At 33.5% G+C, this 23,388-nt stretch overlaps 2 protein-coding genes across 3 annotated transcripts in view; one reads left to right on the top strand and one right to left on the bottom strand.

Moving 5' to 3' along the window:
• The window catches only part of LOC126835351 (RING finger and SPRY domain-containing protein 1-like), a 7,388-nt gene extending 1,339 nt beyond the window's left edge, over positions 1-6,049 (top strand). Inside the window, exons 2-11 of the mRNA XM_050567873.1 lie at positions 644-809; positions 885-1,064; positions 1,134-1,200; positions 1,284-1,424; positions 1,502-1,617; positions 1,682-1,825; positions 1,890-2,113; positions 2,183-2,338; positions 5,199-5,303; positions 5,726-6,049. Of these exons, the coding sequence (XP_050423830.1) occupies positions 644-809; positions 885-1,064; positions 1,134-1,200; positions 1,284-1,424; positions 1,502-1,617; positions 1,682-1,825; positions 1,890-2,113; positions 2,183-2,338; positions 5,199-5,303; positions 5,726-5,852 (1,426 nt within the window). The 3' untranslated portion in view covers positions 5,853-6,049. The remainder of the gene's footprint in view (positions 1-643; positions 810-884; positions 1,065-1,133; positions 1,201-1,283; positions 1,425-1,501; positions 1,618-1,681; positions 1,826-1,889; positions 2,114-2,182; positions 2,339-5,198; positions 5,304-5,725) is intronic.
• Positions 5,912-23,388, bottom strand: LOC126835342 (serine/threonine-protein phosphatase 4 regulatory subunit 1-like). 2 transcript variants are annotated; one of them, XM_050567850.1, is made up of 15 exons: positions 22,555-23,388; positions 19,187-19,343; positions 13,607-13,716; positions 13,384-13,523; positions 13,148-13,294; positions 11,436-11,606; positions 11,065-11,360; positions 10,877-10,978; positions 9,988-10,096; positions 9,829-9,919; positions 9,490-9,758; positions 8,768-8,929; positions 6,844-7,065; positions 6,505-6,781; positions 5,912-6,441 (listed from the first exon to the last, which is right to left on the bottom strand). In XM_050567850.1, exons 1-15 carry the CDS (start codon positions 22,622-22,624, stop codon positions 6,308-6,310), a joined length of 2,457 nt encoding a protein of 818 aa, XP_050423807.1. In that variant the 5' UTR covers positions 22,625-23,388; the 3' UTR covers positions 5,912-6,307. The 2 variants fall into 2 exon arrangements, with proteins under 2 accessions (XP_050423807.1, XP_050423816.1); XM_050567859.1 differs by lacking the exons at positions 19,187-19,343; positions 22,555-23,388 and adding an exon at positions 16,165-16,510.

The following is a 23,388-nucleotide window of genomic DNA, read 5'->3' as shown; positions in this document are numbered from 1 at the left end:
ACCAAATAAAAATTCAACATTTTTTTTGTGCATCTATTTTATTCCCAATTTTTTTTCCAAATGTCAGTTCTGGCTGAAACACTTCTACTGATTCAAACAAATTAACACACACTATATTTCATCAGTCTTAAGAGCTGATTGAATATCAAGAAAAAAAATTAAATTTTTTGTACTCTTTTATTATGAACATCCTACAAAACTTAGCCCTTTTAAGAACCAAACTTTAGCCAATTGATTAGCTTAACGGATCTGTTGCTTTTATTAAGTAAAATAAAACATACTATTTTTTGTGAAGGGCGTTGATCAATATATATATTTATAAAATTATTGCTTGCTTTATATGATAAAATTTAATGTGGGTAGGTTGGGTTTGACTGAGTTTTTTATTGATAAGGTAAAAGAGAAACAACTTTTATTAAAAGTAAACTATCTGAGGGTTGTCTACACGACAAAGTGTAAACTTTGAGACATACAAGTACAGTACTATTACTGTATTATTATTTACTACAATAACAATAATAATAAGTTACACAATTACTACAAATTGTGTATTTTCTATATTGTTACATAGTATTTGAATAAAAAATGTAATTATTTATTAAACTGCAACCAATGTGTAATGTTCATTGTTATTGTGCTTTAGTAATTCTGAAGCTCCAGAAGCGTTACGAAAATTACATTGGTTAGCTGATGAAGGTGATGGTTGGATTCAAGTAGTATTATCGATGATTCACGTAATTCCTCTAGAAGATCCTTTAAGTCCAGCACTTATAACAGTAATTCTTGATGATTGCCCTTTACCTGATAAAGTAACTGTTTTTATTAATAATAAAAAATACTATGTTTTAAAATAATACAATTACTAATTTATATTTTGTTTTTAGGATACAATAATGAAGCTATCACAAATGTTAGACCTTTCAAATAAATTACCTAAACGTAAAACAGTTGATCAACATCGTAATATTTGTGTGATTTTGGGTATACTCGCAGATAAGTTGCCTGGACCTCTTAGTATTGCCTTATTAACTAAAGAAACATTGACTTATCTTTTTAATAATATGGTAAGAAATTAAATTTTATAAAAAAAATAAGGTATAAATTTGCTTTAAGCATACATTTTTTATTTTTAGGATTTGCAAATGCACCCATCAATAATTCTGTTTTCATTAATTGCACTTGAAAAATTCGCTCAAATAAGTATGTAACTTATTGTATACTAAATTTTGTGTTTCATTATTCATTTTTTACTAATTTTGAAAACATATTTAACATTTGTGTAGGAGAAAATAGATGTACAATTGAAAATTTTATGAAGACTGGACCTTTAGCAATGTTAACAATATTTGAAAGGTTGACTGGTTCTGATCAACCTCTTTATGCTCAAGTTGGGTTCTGTGCTGAATGGCTTTTAGATAATATATGTAATAAATCAGTTGTTTTATTCTAATAACTTTTGTATGTATTAGTATTTTTAGTAATTCAATGATTTGATGTGTAGTTATAGATGATCAGAGACCACTTTCACATTCTAACATTGCTATGGAAGGAGTAAATGCTGTATTAAATCAAGAAGATGCTAGCGAGTATATAAAACTTGGACCTAGTGGACTAGAAGTATGAGAGTGTAACTAAAGTAAATTTGTGTTTTTATCTAAAAAATGTACTATTCATTCTTCAGGCAAGATGTGATGCTTGTAGTTTTGAGAGTGTCCGGTGTACATTCCAAATTGATAAAGGTACTTGGTATTATGAAGTGACCATATTAACATCTGGAGTCATGCAAATTGGCTGGTCAACGAGAAATTCAAAATTCTTCAATCATGTAATTGTTTATTTTTATTAGATGCTTATTGGATTTTGAAATCTAATTCAGTTGTATGCTTTAGGAAGGTTATGGGATTGGCGACGATGAGTATTCAGTAGCATATGATGGGTGTAGACAACTAGTGTGGCATGGTGCTCGATGTACAAGTTCTGTGCTAGGACGATCGTGGCGTGAAGGAGATACTGTTGGATGCTTGCTAAGAGTTGAATCGCCATCCCCTTGTGCAACTTTCTATTTGAATGGCCAAATTGTCGCATCAAATGATAAAATATTTCAATACGCTAAGTATGTACAACTTAGTTACCTTGGTTATCAAGTGTTTTTCATTAACATTAGTGCAATATATGTATATAGGTCTGAATTTTTCGCCGCTGCCAGTTTTATGACTTTTCAACAAAGTCGATTTAATTTTGGTGGCAAACCGTTTAAATATCCACCTAAAGGTATTATTTTTAGTGTCATGAACGAACATGGACAACTAGATGACAAACAGAGGACAATTTTACCAAAGTAAGTGTTCTTTTAAACATTCCAAATCAATTTAGTTTCTATGGGTAGCTGAAAAAGTACTGTTTTTCAATTATGATTTAAATTTTACTTTCTATTTTTGTGACTGGACCGACGATAAGTATTAAAATATTTCCCATCAATATAGTGGGGGTTGTACTACAATTTTTCATGATTCAATTGCTTAATGCTGTAATAAGATTTTGTATAAAACCAAATTTACATTTTTTCAACTAAATTTTAGTTTTGTTTTTGAAAATGTAGTAAAAAATCAGTCGAATCGCAGCTGTAGTCTTTAAAAAAAAAACCCATCAAAATCAGACCTCTTTAGAAAGCATTGTTTTTCCTATAAAGTAATTTTTAACTACCAAAATGGCTATTAAACCTAGCAAAAATTTGTGCTTGTTAAAAGTATTAAAACCGAATCATTGATTAATTAATAGTCCACAGTGTTCATAAATACAGCTGGTCAAGTCCCACATAAAAATTAAAAATTATATTGTCTTTTATCTTATACAATATAATTACTGGCAATCACCGTATACAAACGTATTTTGTATGATATGGGATTAATGATTATATAGTTATTTTATTTAAACCAAAAGCTTTTGACATTATTTATTATTTTAATGAAAATGTGATACAAGGGGCATATAATTATTCATGTCCCTTCATTTAAATATACATATTATATAAAATATATAATGTATTTATATATTTTTTTTTGTAAAAAAAAAAATATTTCCCCTGCGGGTGGGGGTTAGAATATACCTGCGGTAGTCCATGCCAGTCGTAAAAGGCGATCAAAATGGATCAAACAATGGGCAGCAGCGTTGTTTGTATCAAGTATAGATTAGCACCTCATAGAAATAAGAGGTGCTACTGTGATGCAGAAGGCAAGGGGAAACCACTGCATTACCATTCCCAACACACAACCATGATACGCTCTTCTAGTAATATAAAAAGTACTAATCATGAACCCAGAGAAACAAATCTGGGGAATATGAAGAAGCTATTAGCTCTAGCAAGTTATGAAATGAAAAGACTAGCAGATAAAAGAGAATACTGGTTGAAGCGACAAGGCCTTTAGCGACAATAATAAAAAAAAAAATATATAAAATATGCAAGTCAGTAAGCCAATATAGGCAGTCCCGTTAGTTTGTGTGATTTAGCAATACTTATTTTAGACATGGAATGTATTCAGCTGTTAGCGATTAGCTTAAGTTAGTTGCTTGGTGAAAAATGAAGTTAAATATTTTTCCCTAAAACAGAAAACTATACATAATAAGTAATCGTGAAAACTAGATCTTTCGAAGTTATTATGATTTTTTAAATATTGCCATGTCGTTTTATTTACGCCAAGTTTACGTGTTCATTACTTATGAACTGCTCGACCAAATCAATTATTTTGATGGAAACTCGTTTGTGCACATCATATTTTTGCCAATTATAAGACGTCTCGTTTGCGCACATTGTTATCTTATCTCTGGTTAGACCTTTTCCCCCTACATTATTACATAATCGACTCGTTTGGATATGCATACAATATATTTTATACTCCTCAGTCCTCATCCTCATATTATTTAGTAATGTTTTGATATAATTTTACAAAATAACTTCCGAAAAAACAATTATATCAGGATACAAACATTTTTAAAACAACTTTTTTGTGATTACAAACGTAAAAAAAATGCACTATTTTTAATAAACCCGCCTTTCCATTACATTATAGTTGTATGATAGATGGAAAGTCCCAAGGTTGAAGGAAAATGTTGTATGAATTTTAATACGTCTGTGTTATATTTACATGTAAATGTGCGCAAAAAACTATATTACCCTGAAAATAGGGTTTCTATTGTTCATAGTTTAGTGCGCAAACAAGTTGTCTTAATTAGGTAAATGTGTGCTTTTTTTCTCGTTTAAACATCACTATTTACTTAAAATAAAAAATATGTACAAAACAATAAAAAAAAAAGTAACTAAAAAAACTAAGTCAGAAATTTGTTGATCATACATTGAATGACCCAGTTTTTTAATTTTGTAAAATAATATTAAAACTTATTCCGAAATCCGAAACTAGTTTTTTTAACGAGCTACGAGTGGTCGCACCGGTCAGCGGCGTCGGACTATTTGGAGTTGCAAAAAATATTGTTATAATATTGCGCGACATCTATGAATAGGATAATAAAATAATATGTATTAACAGCTATTTGCAGTGTTGTGGGGGTTGGCCATCAATTAATTGCAGTTAAATAATGACCGAAGCTTATAAATATTACTCTAAAAATTAATTGGCATGGCTGAAATGAAAACTTCATTTTTTCTCAATTACTGTCTTTATTTCCCCCTTAATAGGCACGACCGGGTTAAGACCGAGAAAAAAAAATAAAACAAGATTACAAATAACACCGAGTAATATTTGTCATTTTTTTAAAATAAAAGCAATTATGTAGTGTGGTTTGAAAATTGAAATGGTAAACTACCTCAAAAACTAACCGTGGCGTATTTTTTTTAAAACAGCTGAATAGTCATAACCTCAATTTCTGGTGTGACTTCACTTAAATAGCTGTAGCTTAAAATTAAAAAAAAAAAGGGTAACATAAATAATTGCCAAGTTTTCAAATTTTTTAGCTTTTAAACGTACCATTTGGGAGCAGTTTAAATCTTAAACTATTTATTTTAGTTATTCACTAGGGGTGCGAATTATTATAGAACACATTTATTGCCTTAAATATGATTTATATTTATACTTAATAGTTGTATTATTGTTTGAGTTACAATATGTGACCTCTGTTCCTATTATTCCAGGTTTTTTTTTATTGAAATATACATTGAACATCTTAATATTTAGATTTGTTTTTAGGAGAATGAGACTGGAATTTTTGGGTAGACAAACGGCTGATGAGGATTCTTGTACTATCTGTTTTGATCACAAAGCTGATGTGATGTTACATCCGTGTAAACACGAGTAAGTTGAATTTATTAAATTATGCTATTTTCAGATTAAAATGTTATGTTAAATCAAGTTATCAGGGAGAGAGTAGGAATGCAAGAATATGATATATTGAAACCATGTAGTACCCATTAAAATTGGCTAATTTATTTTGGATGAGATTTTTGAAAATTTGCATAGCACTTATATTCAGTAGTGAACAACTTATTAAAAATAAAAAAATTGGAGCAAAATGTCGTTTTAATGTGGACATATATACAATGTATTTTTTTCACACCATCAGCTAATAATAGACTTTTTTTTAATGTTTGGCATTGCTAATTTATATATATATATATTTTATAAAAACATAATGGGGCTTCAGGCGGAAGAAGTATAATTTAACCGCCTTTATTATCAAATGCACGTTTTCCAAATATATGGTATCATCATTTCAGAGGATATTGTAAATCGTGTGCACAACAATTGACATTATGTCCAGTATGCCGCCAACTTATTGATAGGTATCAAGAAACTATTCAGCAGCAGCTTGCAATTCCATCTACCACAGTCCTAGTCAGTTAGCTCTGATGTATGATCTCTTATGTGGTTGTAGTATATGTTTATATATATATATATATATAATACATATTAAAACGACTATATGTATATATACTTTTATTATTATATTTGTAAACTTTGTGTATAATCAATCGACCATAATATGATAAATGTTGTATAAAAATATGTATCTTTTTAAACAAATGTGTGTTTATAAGTAATTTGTTTATATAGTTCCTTCTTTTTTCAATCTAGGCGTAATAAACGGTAAAATATTAGGAAAACCCAAACAAATTTACTCAAATATATAAATCAATATAATAACAATAATTAATAAAATGTTACAATATAATATAATAATTATATAACTGTTTTCTCCAAATGCAGTTTATTGGCACAGCCATTGTTGGACTAAATTAGTTAAATATCATTACCTTAAAATTAAAAAAATATATATATATGCTTTGTTTGAAAAATAATTAGCTAGCGCTTATGCCAAGTGTTCGACTGCTATCGGCAAAATAACGCACATCTCTATCTTCATCTCTACGTAAACGTATCAAAGTTTCAGACAATATATCATGTTGAGGGTTTTGCAAATCCATGAAAATTGCTAAATAAACAACAAATATTTTTACTATATTTAATATATTTTATTTTTAAATTTATCACTTACGGTTATTAGCTACATGAGAATATAAAGTTTTGGCAACCATTAACCTCACATTAGGAACACGATCTGAAGCTAAATTCAATAAACTCGGTAATAACTCATTGCAGAAATCACCAGCTGATAAGCATCGTTCTCCGCATGATAATATATAAGAGCATATCTGGGCAAACATTTGCCGACGACTCCACAAGTCCGCTCGTCCGAAACGAGTTACCAATTCATTGAGCATCAGTCTTTTGAGACTAAGATTTTTATTAAGAACTACTAAAAGTTCTGGAACCTAAAAATATAAAAATTTAAATAAATAAGCAACATAGTTTACAATTAGTAGTAAGTAGTTACTAGTGATAATGCAGATTGGCGCACAGAAGAAATTCTATCCATCAATAAAGACAAACAAACTTCATGTATATGGTGGTACATATCAAGCGGAGTAAATAAATGTAAAGATTCAGCCAATTGTTCACAAAAGTTCTGTCTGAATCGCCAATTCCATTCATAATCAGTTTTGAGAAAACGGCACATCATGGGAGCCAAATCGCTACGGACACTGACAGACAGCATCTGTACAAATAAAAATACAATTAGTCTATAATGTAAATTAAAAAATACTGGTATTTATAATTAATAACACTTATTTTAGGTTACACTGATAAGTGGTGCCATACAAGTAGGATTCTCGCTGGCAACAAAGATACCCTCGTCAAAGTTTACGGACGGGAGATAGTAATATATGATAAGGGTATCTCCATTGTCAGCGAGAATTCCACATTTTTTGTATAGCACCACTATCAGTGTACTACCATTAACGTATTTAGTAAACACATTGACACCTTCAACAAAAACATCTTATCTCTTATTCCAATTTGTCAGGGTAAAAAAACGATCACCTAAGTTTTTTTCTTTATTATTCATATTCTTTTTCTGAGATGTTGGTCGAGCCAGAAAGAGAGATACAATATTTTTTGAAGCAGGTGTTGACATGTCTTACAAAAAATGACTTCCAACATATCTATATAAATCCAATTGATTTATATTATAGTTTAAATAATGTAAAAGTTTGTCTAATTTTTATCAGAAATTAATGGAAAATGCACATCATTTGGATATCAGATGAAACACGGACCAAATTTATCATCATGTTTGTCAATCATACAAATCTATTGTAAATAAAATACATTGGGGCAAGATTGAATATTTATAATTTTTTATGAAACTAAACATGTCCTTTTTGTGTTCGGTCTCTAGTAAAAAATTGCGGCACACAAGGCGACTCGTGTGAAACCGGTCTAAAAGGACGTTTACCTCCTATTTTTTAAGGAGATATAACTTTTTTGTATATGGAATTTTTCTTAATAAAACAATAATTATTTAAACAACTAATTGTATCAATAGGGTTTCAATTATCTTTTCATTGATCAAAAGCAATTGTGAATTATATCGATTTAACACTCTTTTAATGTAAGCCTATTAGAAAACTCGTTCGTCTATTTAATTTAGACGCCGAGACAAGCAAAATAGGCTAAAATTTAGAATGCAAGGTGTAGTTGTAAATTAAAAATTCAAATCAATCATTAAATAAATAATTAATCATCTTGCGCCAATAAAAGAAAAATAGCATTATAACAATTATATCAGAACTGTTATGATGTTCATCATTTGAATATCAGATGAAACACGAACCTAAGTCTTCATCATATTTAAAAAAATCTACAGTTCCTTTTTGTTTAACTTTTATTATAAATTATAAATTAAGAATAATACTAATTAAATTATATCAGAAATAGAATGATGCTCATCATTTGAATATCAGATGAAACACGAACCTAAGGTATTCATCATATTTAAAAAATGTATAGTTCCTTTTCGTTTAACTCTTATTATTTACCCTTTCAGTCCCCTTGTACATTTTAATACCGACATTTTAATTCATTTTCATTCAGTTTATTAACCTTAAACGCGATTTAGCGGTATCTTTGAATTTGTAAAATCGTTAGAACCAGAATAAAATATAATATTGATTATATGTTATCAATGTTTTTAATAAATCTCTCTTTAAACAAAAATAATTTGATAAAGACGCTATCATATTTTTTTTCCACAAATAAAAGTCGGGACTGAAAGGGTTAATTACAAATTAATAATAGTGCAAATTATATTATATCAGAAATGGAATGGTGTTCATCATTTGAATATCAGATGAAACACGAACCTAAGTCTTCATCATGTTTAAAATGAGTATACCCACAAATAATTTTTTTTTTACCCGAAGAAAAGCGGAAAAATGATCAATGGCACCAGATCGAACTTCATCCAGATCTAAAACTAAAGACTCGAATATTGGCAAAAGATCTCTGGATGTAGCTTCTTCTCCAATAAAAATGGCCAACTTGTGAATATAAGATGCAGCCTTTCTTCGAACTTTCCACTAAAAAATGTCAAGTACTATTAATAAATTATAATTTATATTATATTTTACAATAAATAAATAAATACATTTTAACAAAATCAATAAGGGTGAGAACTAGGTGGTAGTGTATTCTTGGCTAAGGATGGTTTCTCTCTGGAAATGCGAATACCTAGAGAAATTACCATCCTTTTTTATGGCACAGAATAATCTTTAACAGTATCTATATCCTCCTCAAATAATTTTTTTTTGCCATTTGGCGAGTCACCTGAGAAAACAAAATGTAGGTCTATAATTTGTCTCACGAATAAATGGCAGTGAGGCATGACAAAATTCAGTCCGCCTCATGCATCCACTATGCACTTCACTCTAATACTTCTTCCATGCGCAATATGGCGGATTGTGACCAATTAGTGACATCACAGTCAGTATTTACTAATAACCAGGCGTGTGGATAGGGTTTGGTGGGTTCAGTAGTGCTACGATGCCATATTTTGAATGTGCAAAACACTGCCTTTCTTTTGTGGGACAGTGTTTTACAAATCAGAGTTATATATCTGTTAAATCATCATGGTACATACCGATCTATGTGAAGCAAGAACATAGTAAGTATGTCTAAGTAATGGCCAGTGAGAAGGTCCAATAGTGACGAGTACAGCAGGCAACATACAAGCACATTGTGACGCAAGATCGCTGTCGTCAAAGGCGCCAGCCATATCGGCGTAATGGTCTAATAATACAGATGGAACTATAAGATCAGCTGATGATTTATTTTCGCCATCGTCTTCCACTTCTTTGACAGGTTTTACTTCAAATTCAGACTTTTTCATTTCAGTACAATTTAAATTCGCTAAACACAATAAAAGCATGAAACACATATTACTCAATTTTAACCCTCAAAATATGCAGACATGACTTACTCGAGTTATTATTCATAGGCACATACCACAATTTATTTGGCAACATTGTTAGTTGTCTATCACCATCGTTTTCTCTTTCGTCATAATCGCTCTACAGATTATAACAAAATAACATAAGACATTTTTAAACATTGAAATAATAACATACAAAAATCTTACTTCAAAATTAAAAGATGATTTTGTATCACAGATAGGCTCTCTCCAATAGGCAAAAGTGCTGTATAATTCTTCTGATTCAGTCTTAACATTATAGTCCGCAACCCAAAATCTACAAAACACAAGAATTGGACACGAAAAAAATAAAAAATAAAAAAACTATTTAAAAAAACTAATTGTATCAATAGGGTTTCAATTATCTTTTCATTGATCAAAAGCAATTGTGAATTATATCGATTAAACACTCTTTTAATGTAAGCCAATTAGAAAACTCGTTAAGTCTATTTAATTTCGACGTAGAGACAAGCAAAATAGGCTAAAATTTAGAATGCAAGGTGTAGTTGTAAATTAAAACAATACAAACTATTACATCAAATTAAAAAAATGTATGAATACATTTTCCATAAAATATATCAGTGATAAGTAATATAATATTTAAAAAATACCCAAGTCATTGGTAATACATTAATCCTTAATAGAGGTCGTCCGTCATACCTCCATTTATTTAAGAGGGTATAAATTAAAAAAATGTAAATAAATATATTGAAATGTTGTGAGGACGTATTTTTTTTCTTTAAATTACTGTCAAAAATGCTGTGGTAGCACGGAAAAATAAATGAAATACAAAAAATTTTCATTATTTCAATACAGAATGCGATTTATAAATTTTAATTAAAACTTGTATTTTATTCATAATATTTCAATTCAATAGTAATAATAAAAAGGGAAGGAAATTTGTAACAATATTATAATTAGTCGCCTATCAATAATTTGATAAGAATGGTATGTAATTTTATATGAAGTTTAAAAATACATTAGTATAAAATATAACATATGAACATATATGTCTATTGTAGTAACTATTTAAGTATTTATTTTATTCAATTTTTACTTGTTATCATTTTTCATTGATGTTTCATTAGACCAAGGCTTTTCTCGATCCATAAGTAATTCAGTTGCCTTAAAATATTCTTGACTTGTTTGACATTTCATACTGTTTAAAACAATTTTAATTTTAATATGAAAAAAATTAAAATTGTACATATAAATCTGATAAACTGATTCACATTTTATACATACGTCATGTAATGTAAATCATCAGTGAAATTGCTGACCATCATAAGGATATAAGTACGAGTGGTGACTAATGAAGTGACTGCAGGATTCGCATAGGTAGTGATCAACGGGCCTAAATTTTCTAATGCTGTCAGACGTACAAATTTACAGCTATCGCTAAGTAAACGACTAGCCGCATCAGTTACAGGACCTCGTCTCAGGGAGTCATCACAGCATGCCGATAATGGTGTAATAATATCAGCACATGTCTTCCGAATCGTACTAACACGATCATTACACATTTCTACGTAACGAGGTAGCTACAGAATAAATAGTGTTATTTAAGGCTTGAATTAAAAAAAAAAAAAAAAATAATGAAAATAATATTAACTTACTAGAACTTTGGTTTTTTGTTCAATATCTAGTACATGACCAAGCTCAGGAAAACTTAATAAAGCTGCTAACCTCACATATATGCAATCGCTTTGGCTTTTATTGATCAAAAATGGCAACACGGTTTTGCACACAAAATTGTCATCAACTTTGAGAACAAGTTTTCCTACTAACTGTAGAAAACAAAAAAAGAGGTCTTACTAGAATGTTATACATATAAAACTAATAAGTAGAAACTATTTTATTTAGAGACAACAGTAGAATAATTAAAAAAATTAATGATTGTAAAAATTGTTGCGCTCATACAAAGCTGGCTGTGATACGGATTTATTTAATTTAATATGAATAACTAGAACGTATCACAACCACTTTGACGAGAACCACAATTCTTGTGCTTTCACAAAATGTTGATTTTTTTAGTAATCTGATGAAAGATTAATTTGAAACGCTCATCAAAGCTGGCTGTGATATGATTTTCAGCATACAACATTTCACAGTTGCTTTGTGAGCATCTCAAATCAAATAAGAACAAACGTGAAGAATACGAGTAGCCACCAAAATTGTCAAAAACGGCTGTGATATGATTACAAATATCAACACGTCACATCCGATTTGACCATTTAGACGTCTTCGAATGGCGAATAAAACATATGCAGTAGCTGAAGAAACATCATTCGTAAATACAATTAATTACCTTAAGTACTTTGTATTAAATTTAACATTATAAAATAATAATTGGTAAATGTTTAAATTAAAATAGAATCATAGGGGGGGGGGGATGTAGTCTTTATCTGTAAAATATTTTTTTTAGCCATGTTTAAAATTATCTTTACATATTAAACCTTAATTATTAAAGTATATTGTTTAGTTCAAATAAAAGTATTACTTACATCAAATTTGAAACACTTTTTTTAAAGGTAATATTATTTCACAAAAAAAAAAATTTATCTATGACATTTAAAAAACTTATACAAATAAAAGAAAATAAAAAGCTGGTAAATAATAAGTGATGATTACAATGATTTAATTTAGTAATAATATCAATAAAAAAGGTTTTTTTTTTTTAGAAACAATCATGGGAATAATTAAGTAGCTGTTACTATTTATTAATAAAAACTATATAAAGTTAAATAGAACATAATTTTTTGTCTTATAATTAATACAAAAGTATATATAAAGAACACAAGATTGAAAAAAAAAAAATGAACAAAAGTAAATATAAATAGTAATAAAAAAGTAGCATTTTTTAGTACTACACATTAACAAAAGTAGATTGTACCATTTACATCGGCTCATCAAAGTGGCTGTGATATGAAAATAATATAAAAACACTTCACATCCACTTGGACGGCCTATGTTAGGCTTTTCAGGTAGACATTTTCTGATGTACAATATCGATCCGATGCTCATCAAAGCTGGCTGTGATAGTCAAAAGAAATGAACACTCTACGACAGCCCGCTTTGACGGCAACAGATCGACTTCAAATGTTAAGCAATTTTTGCAAGATACAAGTTGATGCTACATGAAAGACAAGATAGTGAGATGGCTTTAAACCAATGGCATCTCACTACCCATGTCTTTCAATAAGCAACGACTATATCAATTGTATTCCATGGACCTATAAGCTTAATAATAAATACAACTAAGTAAATAATACTAATAAAGCTAATACACTTTTACTAGTAGTAAATGTAACTAAAGGTGGCAAATTACCGTGACAATATTATTTTGCACATGGAGATCGTCTGTTGCATTAGCAGCTAAAATGAGTGCCGGACAAACAGTTTCTTGTACAGTCTTGTTATCAATTACACCTTTACTTATAATATAAGTCAGTACCATTTGAGCTCGCATTATTACCTGTAAAAATCAAAATTGATAAGTTTTAATATAATTATATATGTAATATTAATATCAATTATATATAATTGATTGTTATTAAAACTCACTTGTTCAGCTGGGTCTGATAATGATCCAATAATTTCTGGCAGTAAAGATGAATGTATGTAAGACTTTAGATTGTTGTGTTGGTGAAAAATTGTGCATAAATACCCAACCGTACTGATTGTATCGAAACGCATCAGTTTGTCTGCAATAATAATACAATAGTTATGGAAGTTAATACCAACCAAAAATAATTAAGATTGGAAATTAATTAGTAGTAAGAAATACCTTCGTCTTTTGTCATTTTTTTGATCACTGAAAGTATGTCTGGAATCATTTCCAAATGATCCTTTATCACAGATTTCATACAACATGATATATATTTTGGAGTTGTGTTCCTGCAAAAACAAAAACTTAAGTCAAAACTAGAAAGACTGATAATAACCTGGACCAAAAAAATAGAAAAAAAATAATTTTTTTTACTTAAGTCCAACCAATGACCATACGAAAACGTAATTGACAATTAAAAATAAAAGACCATATTATAGAGTATTTATTTTTAAAAATAAAAACAATCGATAATTAATGTAGGAAACAAAAGTTAGAAAGCGCATTTCAAAACTGTATTCATTGTGGGGTGTTATGAAAATAAAGCATAATATTGAATGTCAAGATACTTAAATAATAGAACAGTCACATTTTTGTGCAACAGCACAACACAACCGAGGTTTTGCGAAGGGAAAAAATCTTGCCATACTTAATACAACGAAAACTATTAATATATTGTAGTGGTCGATCACATTATTATGCATCGTATCAATGCACTAGAATGTAAATAATAACATCAATAATAATAATAATAAAGCTATTCGGCGGTAGGCAAGGATAGCAATATTGGACGCTATCGCATTTAGAATATTTTTTTTAGGGTGTGGTGCGCGGTTGCGTTGAAAATATAACAACAATAACAACAACATATTTAATGCGTAGTAGAGAAAAATAGGGGTTGGATGTATTTTAGTATGTGGTGTGCCGTGTATCCGTCTATACGTTTCCCACTCTTTCAAAACTAGTCAGAATGCACGCATTACACATACAGGACTACCAACCCATACCCGCTTACACATTTGGGACAAAACCATCAACAAAAGGCAACGCACGCATCACAAGCAGCAGTGTATAGCACCTCGTCCTCTACTTACGCAGCGGTGGCTATAACATAAAAAAAGTGGCCAAAAGGGCAGAGGGAGGAATAGAGAGCGAGAACATGCTGCAGTCGGGTCGGTTCAAGGTCAACGATTCTAAATTAAACCCAACGGTTCCATTAATATTTACGAGTAGTCGTCGTCGCTCCGCCAGAGAACGGACGCATAACAGCGGCGATACGTTATTAACACACATGAATAAGGAGAAATGCCAATATTAATCGTTATTCAAGCGTTCTACCGCAACTGTCTGGGTGTTGAGATAGCACATGTCTCATAGTTAAGTAATAAAATATCAAAATTAAAAAAAACGTATATGAGTTTGTTGAAATGGAAAGCAATCGTACGCTTTACATTTTCAATTTAGAAAATCAATATAGGTATTTCAAGTTCACACAATTTTGGCGCCCCACAATAGCAGATTTTAATTGCTATCCATTGCCTCGACATTGTTGTCGAATCGGAGATGCACTCGATTTTAATGTTTGGACTTTTGTCCAAGTTTCGCAAGCAAAAACGAGGGTTGGGGTTACGTTACGACGGGGTATTTTGAAAACCCTGCCGGATGACGTACCGTTTATACTACCATAAAATAAATAAATCAGAAACGTGGAATTTTTCCAACGTCGAAACTAAATAGTCCGGGGGATACGAATTAAAATATAATAATGAAATAGAACTCGGGCGTTGTTGGTCGGTCGTACGGGACGCACCCGACACACGCCGCGAGATGACACTGGCACACGAAATCCCCGCGCGATCGATAGCAGTTATTTTTCTCCCCTCAAAACGCTACCGTCACCTCCTCCTTTCCCTCGGCCTACTAGTACGCACCACGAGCCGGCGTACATCCCACGCCGATCGTGTAGTACACGAGCTTTCGGCGTGCACATGGGTGCCCACACGCCGGTGGACCGCGGTCACCTCAGCAGTTTCCTTACACATAAATTATGCCGTAATTAAGAGCCTTAAAAATACTGGTATTTAAGCAAGGGACTATCATTTCTAAGGCTTCTTTGACGTGCGATGATAGTCAAACGGACCGTACGGAGCCCACGTGGCGAAGTGTCGTTAATTTCCTTCCCCACGAGTAAATGTCTCAATGGAGTGGCATTGGCGCAGGAATGCGATGTATGACCATCTGCACTACCGGTACTTCCGGTGGCCATTAACGCGTTTGAACAAAATGTTATCTGGTTTTCGACGTAAAGAACGCATTTTTTTCCTCCTAGACGCAAGCCGTAGTCGTTAAAATCAACAAAAAGGTCAAATCCGGCAAGACGCAAGTAAACATGTGTGCGCCATTCCCCCACTATTACGAGATTTACAACGCTCACACAAATACACGCGGTTCATTCATGAAGACATCACATAGTACACCGATGCACGACGGTTATGAACCATGAGTTTAGAAGGGGTCAGGATCGCATTGTGCGGCGCACGCACCATCACAACAACAAACACGCACACGGGTCAATCGCGCCGCATTTTACTGCGTAGAAACCGGTGGTGGTGAACAACAAAATCGATAGAGTATTAACACACATGTACTGGCATTGAATGCGTTGACCGTCGGTTACCTTACATTATTTAAGTGGAGGGGAGGTTAAACGCGGGAAACCAAATATCAAAAAGTCTTACCTCGGCGGATAGCGCCTCCGTTTCATTTATAAACATCATGGTGTGGTTATTTTTTTTTTAATTCCTCAAAATCGTCGATAATATAGCTGCAGTCGGGAATTGTTTCAACACAAGCATCGTGGTTTTGACAGAAGAAATAACACTGTTTATATGTCTATACAACAAACGTCAAACACGCACACCAAACACAACGGCCACTCAAAACGCGCGAATACCGCGCACGGACGCCACACGTCGGGTACTACTATGGCGATGGACAACGGATAACGACAGCGGCGAAACGTACTGCCAGAAAGAGAAATGAGAAAGCAGCAAGCGACGCACACACACTCACTGTGGAATGCGCGCGCTCACGTGAACGTATAATACGACGGCGGCAGACGAATGAGTATGTGTGTGTTTGTATGTATGCTTGCATGTGATGCGCGTGCGTGTACCCGACGGTGGATACAAAATACTAGTCTGTGAAGTAAAAAAAAAAAAAAAACGGGAGAACCGTTCAGTGGGACCAGTTGGAGGGTATCCGGTGTGCGGCAGTGCCGCCAACACTGTTGACGCGTGGTGTTAGGCCACCGCGCCGTCAAAATAAACACGGGCCGTCTCGGGGTGGGGCCCTTCGTTGCCGGCGAACGATGAACCGAGCGGTAGGTAAATAGCGTGTGCGAAAACGCCCGGAAAAATAAGGGCGACGTTACAGCGCGCGCTTTCTCCGAGCTACGGCGGCGGCGACGACGACGACGTAGACTTTCGTCTGGTCTGGTATCGATTGGCGGCCGTGAACAACTACACAGTACAAAACAACTCGTCCCGCCACCCCGACACGAGCCTGCGCGGCCCTAATATTTTGCCGCCGTAACTTTTCCCCTAACGTAAATAATTTACTATTTTCATACCACCACGCTCGCGTGCTACTATCTCGTGGAAAATAGTAAAACGTAGCGTAAAAGAACAACGCGCAGCGACGATGACGGTGTTAAAGCGAGTGCGCGTTTCCTCCATTCATTCTCTTTTTTCATACATACGCTGCTTTGCAATATCCGCCACTGCTGTCTTTTAAAATAAAAAAACTGACGAATTTAAAATTTATTGAACTCCGTCAGTGCGTGTTTTTGTTAGAGGCCTTGTCAGTATATCGATTTTATGCAAAATTATTTGAATTATTAAAAGTACCAAATTTCGACAATCCACCAACCTTCTAAATAATATTATAGTGTTGCAATGTGTGAACATAAAAATATATGCACAATAAACCAAACGTCCAATACAGATTTTTTAAAAATGTACAGTATATATATTTTGATGTATTAAGTAGCAACATAATAAATAAGCTTAAATATATGCATTTAAATTGGTGCAAATCCAGCGCCGGTGCATTATTAATAGAGTACTTTTACATGCATGTTTGGATCACTTATATAGAAATCTAATAATGATGGAGAAATAACACAAACTAACAGACTACAAGAATTAAATTTGTCTTTAAAACATTACTGTTGAACTTCAAGGATCATAATAAAAAATTAAGGGAGAAAAATCATTAGACACAAAAAAAAATACAGAATGTTAAATAATGTTAAAGCGATTAAAATATTGATTGTTATGCATTAATGAAAAGGCGCTATAATAATATACCTATTTGCCTATTCACAACGTGCTTGGGTAATTCTAAATTCATTATTAGCATTTTGAACTTTATTTCTGTTAGACTGTAAACGCGTCGAGACGTTCTGACCCACTTTTTTCTTACTTAACGTTGCGTGAAGCCGCCGCCAGCCGCACACGGTGGACAACGGCATCAACAAAAAAAGTTATTATTTATATTTCCTGCGTTGTTCTTATTTTTACGCAGTACCCGAGGACCGATAACGTTCATTTATGTATTACACACTTGTTACTCATTTAACGCTCACGTTACACACACACACACACACCCACTGCGTATGTGGTCATCGTCGGACGTCGACCAAGCACCATTTACGCTAATAATGTACGTGTGCGCAAATAGATAGTCACAAAACGAAAAATCATCGGCAGCCGGTTTTAAGGGACTAATGTCGCACTTGAAGAAGTTTGCAAGTGAAAACTTATGTTGTAAACACAAATAGAGGGGAGGGAGCGAGGAGACCTTTGAAAAGCAACAGAGCGCGCCAGACGACCGCGCAGACAGGAAGTAACATTTTGACGCGTCTGGCTGCTATTTATACTTGGCCGGGGAACTAACTGTATGAGGTGCCACATGACCACCTTGGGTTCACACTAATGTAGCGGAAGCATAAATATTTATTAGTCCACAACTACCGATTATTATAGCCGCTTTGTTATCACAAATTGTTATGCAATTGAAACTTTTGCGAAAATATGTAAGGTATATAATATTAGACAAATACATTTCAACAAAATCTCTCCGTTTGTCTCGTGGGACGGGCGTGGGTCGTTCACTCGTTGGCACAAAGAAATTGTGCGATTTTATTTTTGCCCAACTTAAAGGTACCAGCGGCGGCGTTCGACCGTCAGGCAACGACGGCAGCCAGTTGGCACGAATGCGGATAACGTTAAATATAGACCGGCGGCGGAGGCACTGATGGACCCCCAAACGCGGTACAGTGGTCATGCACAAGAGAAGCAGTGTAAGGAGAAAAATTAAAATACACATACTGCTCCTCCACTGTCTTAGAACGTGCCCTGCAACATTCGTGGATCCTGCGACCCATATGTCGAAGAGGGGGGAGGGCACAACTACATACAATTTACGCTACTAAATCGTATTTTACACTCGAGAGATGAAACAGCTGCTAGAGCAGTTGCAGTTGTATATATCGTGCATGTCTGTTTTCCAAGAATAGTCGCACGACCCTCGGTAAAAAGGCCAGGTGGTTACGAGGGACAACAGGGCAAAATTATAGCGGCGCTGCGCTCTTCCCTCTCTCATCACTTTTTTTCCGCTGAACCCCGTCATGCATTCCTAAGGTGTACAGGTCAATCCTGAAATATCGAGCTAGAATCGGTTCTCGAAAGTCTATACCTTATTTCTTCAGCGGAAGCGTTGTACATTTGTCGCACGGTCTCACTAGGCACGTGATCCCCATGCTGGTTGCCCACAAAATCAAAGATTTCCATGGACTCGTCGTCACCGGCGCCCTCGTTGTTCTGGATCATCAACCTCTCGATACCGGCTCCCACTGTAAACACAAACAAAACGGGTTTTATTACGCGTTTAAATAAATAAACAAACAACAATTCTCGGACTGCATGACCACAGACGGAAGGGAAGAGAATTTTTGCGTCGAAACGCACGGTTTTAACCCCGACGACTCGTCTATTAGGGCTGGTAGGGGCGGGAAGCGGGTCAACCGAGTTATGGTCGGCGCGGTTGGTTTGGTGGTCAAACGGTTTGCCCCGGCGTCCAGATGAGCGCGACGGCATCGGCGGCAGACGATGGCTAGCAGGCCGAGCGTAGTCGTTGCCGACGTCTGTTCATAGTTCATTGATCGCTAAGGAAGCCATGGGCGCGCGCAATGCGATTGCGTTAACGATGGTGACTATGCAACGAACCACGTGTCGTTCACATGGACCCCCTTGTGACGAGGGCGTCGTCGACCTCAGGGTTATAAATCCGAAGAGACCAATTTTTTTTATTTTTTCCCTTTATTTATTTTTATTATTTACCATACCCGTGATCGTAAAAAGAAACGTTCCGTCTATTCAGACAATATAATATAAATTATAACAAGAGGGGGAAAAACCCCGAGAAAAACTCGTACCACCCCGGTGTGGTGGTCGATCGAGACGGACGACGGCAGCAGGTAAACAAGAGAAATGAATGCCAAGAATTTGTCGACGCAAAACCGGTTCGATTACCGTATATACAACAACCAGGCGGCAGCAGTGCTCGTTGAAGCCCAATTGACCAATGGCGGGACGAGCACAAGATGTAAACAATGCGCACGCTGCGTTACATATTTTCTATGTGGCATCGCGTATGCGTGCGTGTAAGTATAAATTGTATTGTGTACTAAAGAGAAGTAACCACTATAACCTACGGCAGGATGCGCACAAAAAAAAACACATTTTAGAAATTTTAACGATTCATGGCTCGTTTGAGGAATTTTTAACTACACAAATAAAATTATTTCGTCCCCATAAAGCATTAAAAAAAATAGGGATTCAACAAAAAATAGTTTATGGCCCTTCCTAACTTATAAATGTAAATATATTTTTTTAACTGAAAATGTATGAAAACTTCATTTTTGGATTGGGACACGAGGCAGAGGAAGGCTGTAAAAAATGTTTTCATGTATCTTTTTAATATTGTTATAGCTATATTAAAAAATTAAAATATAACATAATACTATGGTTCATAGTTATTTTATGTTATTTACTCATTTGTTATTTGTAATTTATTATTTATTTACCAACATGAATAACTAAATTTTACATCTGCATGACATTATGTATAACAGTATTAGGTTAGACAAAATGTGCTTCAAAGGTGGCAAATACTCATACTACTTTAATAGAAAAGCTGGAAAGACAATACTTACACTACAATACACATTTTGAGAACAGAGAAATTATTGCATAACACAAAATAGTTCTATTAATGATATAGTTGTGAATTTTTGTAGCTTGGAAGATAACAGCAATACATATATGCTACTCATTTAGGTTAACCGTACAAGTAATTTATGGAATTATTGTGCAGTAACTTTGCGCAAATGAACTGAGTAAATTATTTACAATTAATACGTTGAGTTTTTAATTTTTTGTAGCTCTAATTCTAATGTTACACTATTTATTTACACACATTTAGAAAACTGTACGATCATACAATATTTTTCAGTCAACGCCTTGAACTCGCACAGTTTTTAACTATGAAATTGTGGGTTTTATTTACACGCGCATTAGTTTGTACAAACTAAATTACGTACTGTTCAATTGAATGTGTACCTACCATAAAGTAACAACCTATGATCATATTTTACTTTAACTTGTAGTATTACAAATATTTATAACCAATGATATTATATAAATATAATGTAAGAAATAGTTTTATAATCTTAACCTATCATATCACATAGGTGTTTTTGTTGTACAGATTGGCTTGAAAACTTCTTACTACACTATTTACTGGTTTGGCAAACCAGTCAAGATATCCAAATGGGAGTAACCGCAAGGCGTGTAGTAAATAGTGTAAATATAATACCCCATTTAAGTTTTAATAATTTTTTAACTTCTTACTACAAATCTTTATTGCGACATCAATAAAAATAAGTTATTTTTGCAGTAAGTTACCATTACTAAATAATTTTGAGAAATTTAATAAAAAGTATTATACCTAGGCACCCATCATTGTTCTATCCAAAAGTTGTATAATATTTGTTTGCCATACTTAAAAATGCATTAATACAAGCATTTATATACTTACCAAAATAAAAGATTTATTATTTAAAACATATCAATTGATTTAAGTTATTGAGGGTCCAGACAAATAACTATAATAGTAGAAGCATCATTGTAAAACGAAAACCTACTCAGATCCACATTGATGTTATGAAACATAATAGAGAAAAAAACTTAAGTAAAATTTATGGTTGCAGTTAAGTAATAAAATAAAACACACTCATAACCACAAAAAATATTATACTTTAGTAGTTGTGTATGCTGTATGCGCATATTTCAGTAGCAATGCTATCATCAGCGTTCACAACAGATTGATATATATTATTTTTATGATAAATAGTGTTTTAAAATATTTATTATTTTATTACTTATGTCATAAAACATAAGTTTGACAATGCCAAAACTTGAATTTTCTTAGAGAAATTTAAAAAAAAAAGGCCACTAGTATTACTTAGTAGGAAATGCACATATTGAATAGTTTGTGACAATTTACTGTAAATGAAAAAACACAAAGTGGCTAACAACCTCAAAATGCCAACAAATATTGACCATCTAGTATTATACGTATGACTCTGAATTCAGCAATTTTTATAATTTCATTCCCCCATAACATAATTTTAAACATTTTTATAATTCTATTATATCATCATATTTTAATGTTAATTTTAATACAAATCATAACAACCTTGACATATTCAAGTCATAAGTCATGCATGGATAAAAATTATGATACCAGTTAATCATAAACACTCGAGTATTGGGTCATTTTTTACTTTTTATTGAAATATATACATATTATACCTAGTATTTATAACTTTTAACGTGGTAATCAACAATATTTTCCAACTACCTACAGGTATACAACACTAAATGGGCTGGGCAAATGCACCAAGACCCAAGATGCATTGAATATTTTTCAAGACACATTTGACACCGGGTTGGGACATAATATGCACTGGTACTCTTATGTCATAGACGTGTTTGAATTACCTTGAACAAACGATCCCAGGAACAGTGATCTCTTGTTCTCCTGCAAGACCATCGAGGCAGCGTGGTGCATGTTTGTGCAATTGTGGTGGCGTTGTTGGTCGAAAGAAAACAGCTGCCCGGTTCAATGGGCTGATATGGTGGTCACACCATGGACGCGTCGTACGATCGTTTGTTGTTGGCGTGGACTCCGATCAATGGCATACAACAATAACAATTCGCGTGTACGGCACAATATTATTTTTCAGTAATAACGTGGTGCAACAAAAACAATCGAAAAATTACGTTTTGCAATTTTTTTATTATTCTACTATCACAGTATCGATTGGAGGCAACCACTACGGTGGTGGCGGAGCATGGCGGAGGCCGGAGAGGGCAAAAATTATAACGAAGGCTTGCCTCCACGTTTGAGAACGACAAGGGGGGATTTTCGCGCGCGTACTTTCAACACGCGTGACGCCTTGACGGCCACTTCGATAACCCCTCCCAGCGGTAGACGGCCCCTACAGCTTCGGATAGGTATTGCCGTCGACGTCCGGTGTAGATGTTGATCAGTTTGGGCTTGATATTTGTTGTCGGCGGCGCAAGGGACGCACAACGGTATGAAAACGATTTTGTGAAACGCGTGGTGCAAGTTCCAGAGGTAGTGTCGGCGTAGGTTAAAATTTGAATTCCGTTAAAAAAAAATAACGTATGTAATTTCTAGAAAACTAAAACACAAACTTGGGTACTGTGGTAAAAAATTCAAAAGCAACGATAAAATATTAAACGTTTAACAATAATAACGCACTCTCCCGATAATGCGCGCGCCATGACGAAGAGAACACCAAAACAACA

The sequence above is a fragment of the Adelges cooleyi genome, unplaced genomic scaffold, assembly GCF_023614345.1.
Source record: "Adelges cooleyi isolate 19-005CV unplaced genomic scaffold, UGA_ACOO_1.1 ACOO_flye_CR_arks_rails_tigmint_CR_PRNA_1, whole genome shotgun sequence".
In the NCBI taxonomy this organism is placed as follows: domain Eukaryota; kingdom Metazoa; phylum Arthropoda; class Insecta; order Hemiptera; family Adelgidae; genus Adelges; species Adelges cooleyi.
Note: the sequence above shows the minus strand (reverse complement) of the source record. Positions and strands in the feature narration are given on the sequence as shown.

What these genes read in the sequence shown, in the direction of transcription:
- LOC126835342 (XM_050567850.1), bottom strand. Translation starts at nt 22,624, where the DNA reads ATGCACCACGCTGCCTCGATGGTCTTGCAGGAGAACAAGAGATCACTG. An exon ending in GATGATTTACATTACATGAC is followed by an intron (nt 10,979 to 11,064) that starts GTATGTATAAAA and finishes TGTTTTAAACAG; the next exon opens with TATGAAATGTCAAACAAGTC. An exon ending in TCAATGAAAAATGATAACAA is followed by an intron (nt 10,097 to 10,876) that starts GTAAAAATTGAA and finishes TGTGTTTTGTAG; the next exon opens with ATTTTGGGTTGCGGACTATA.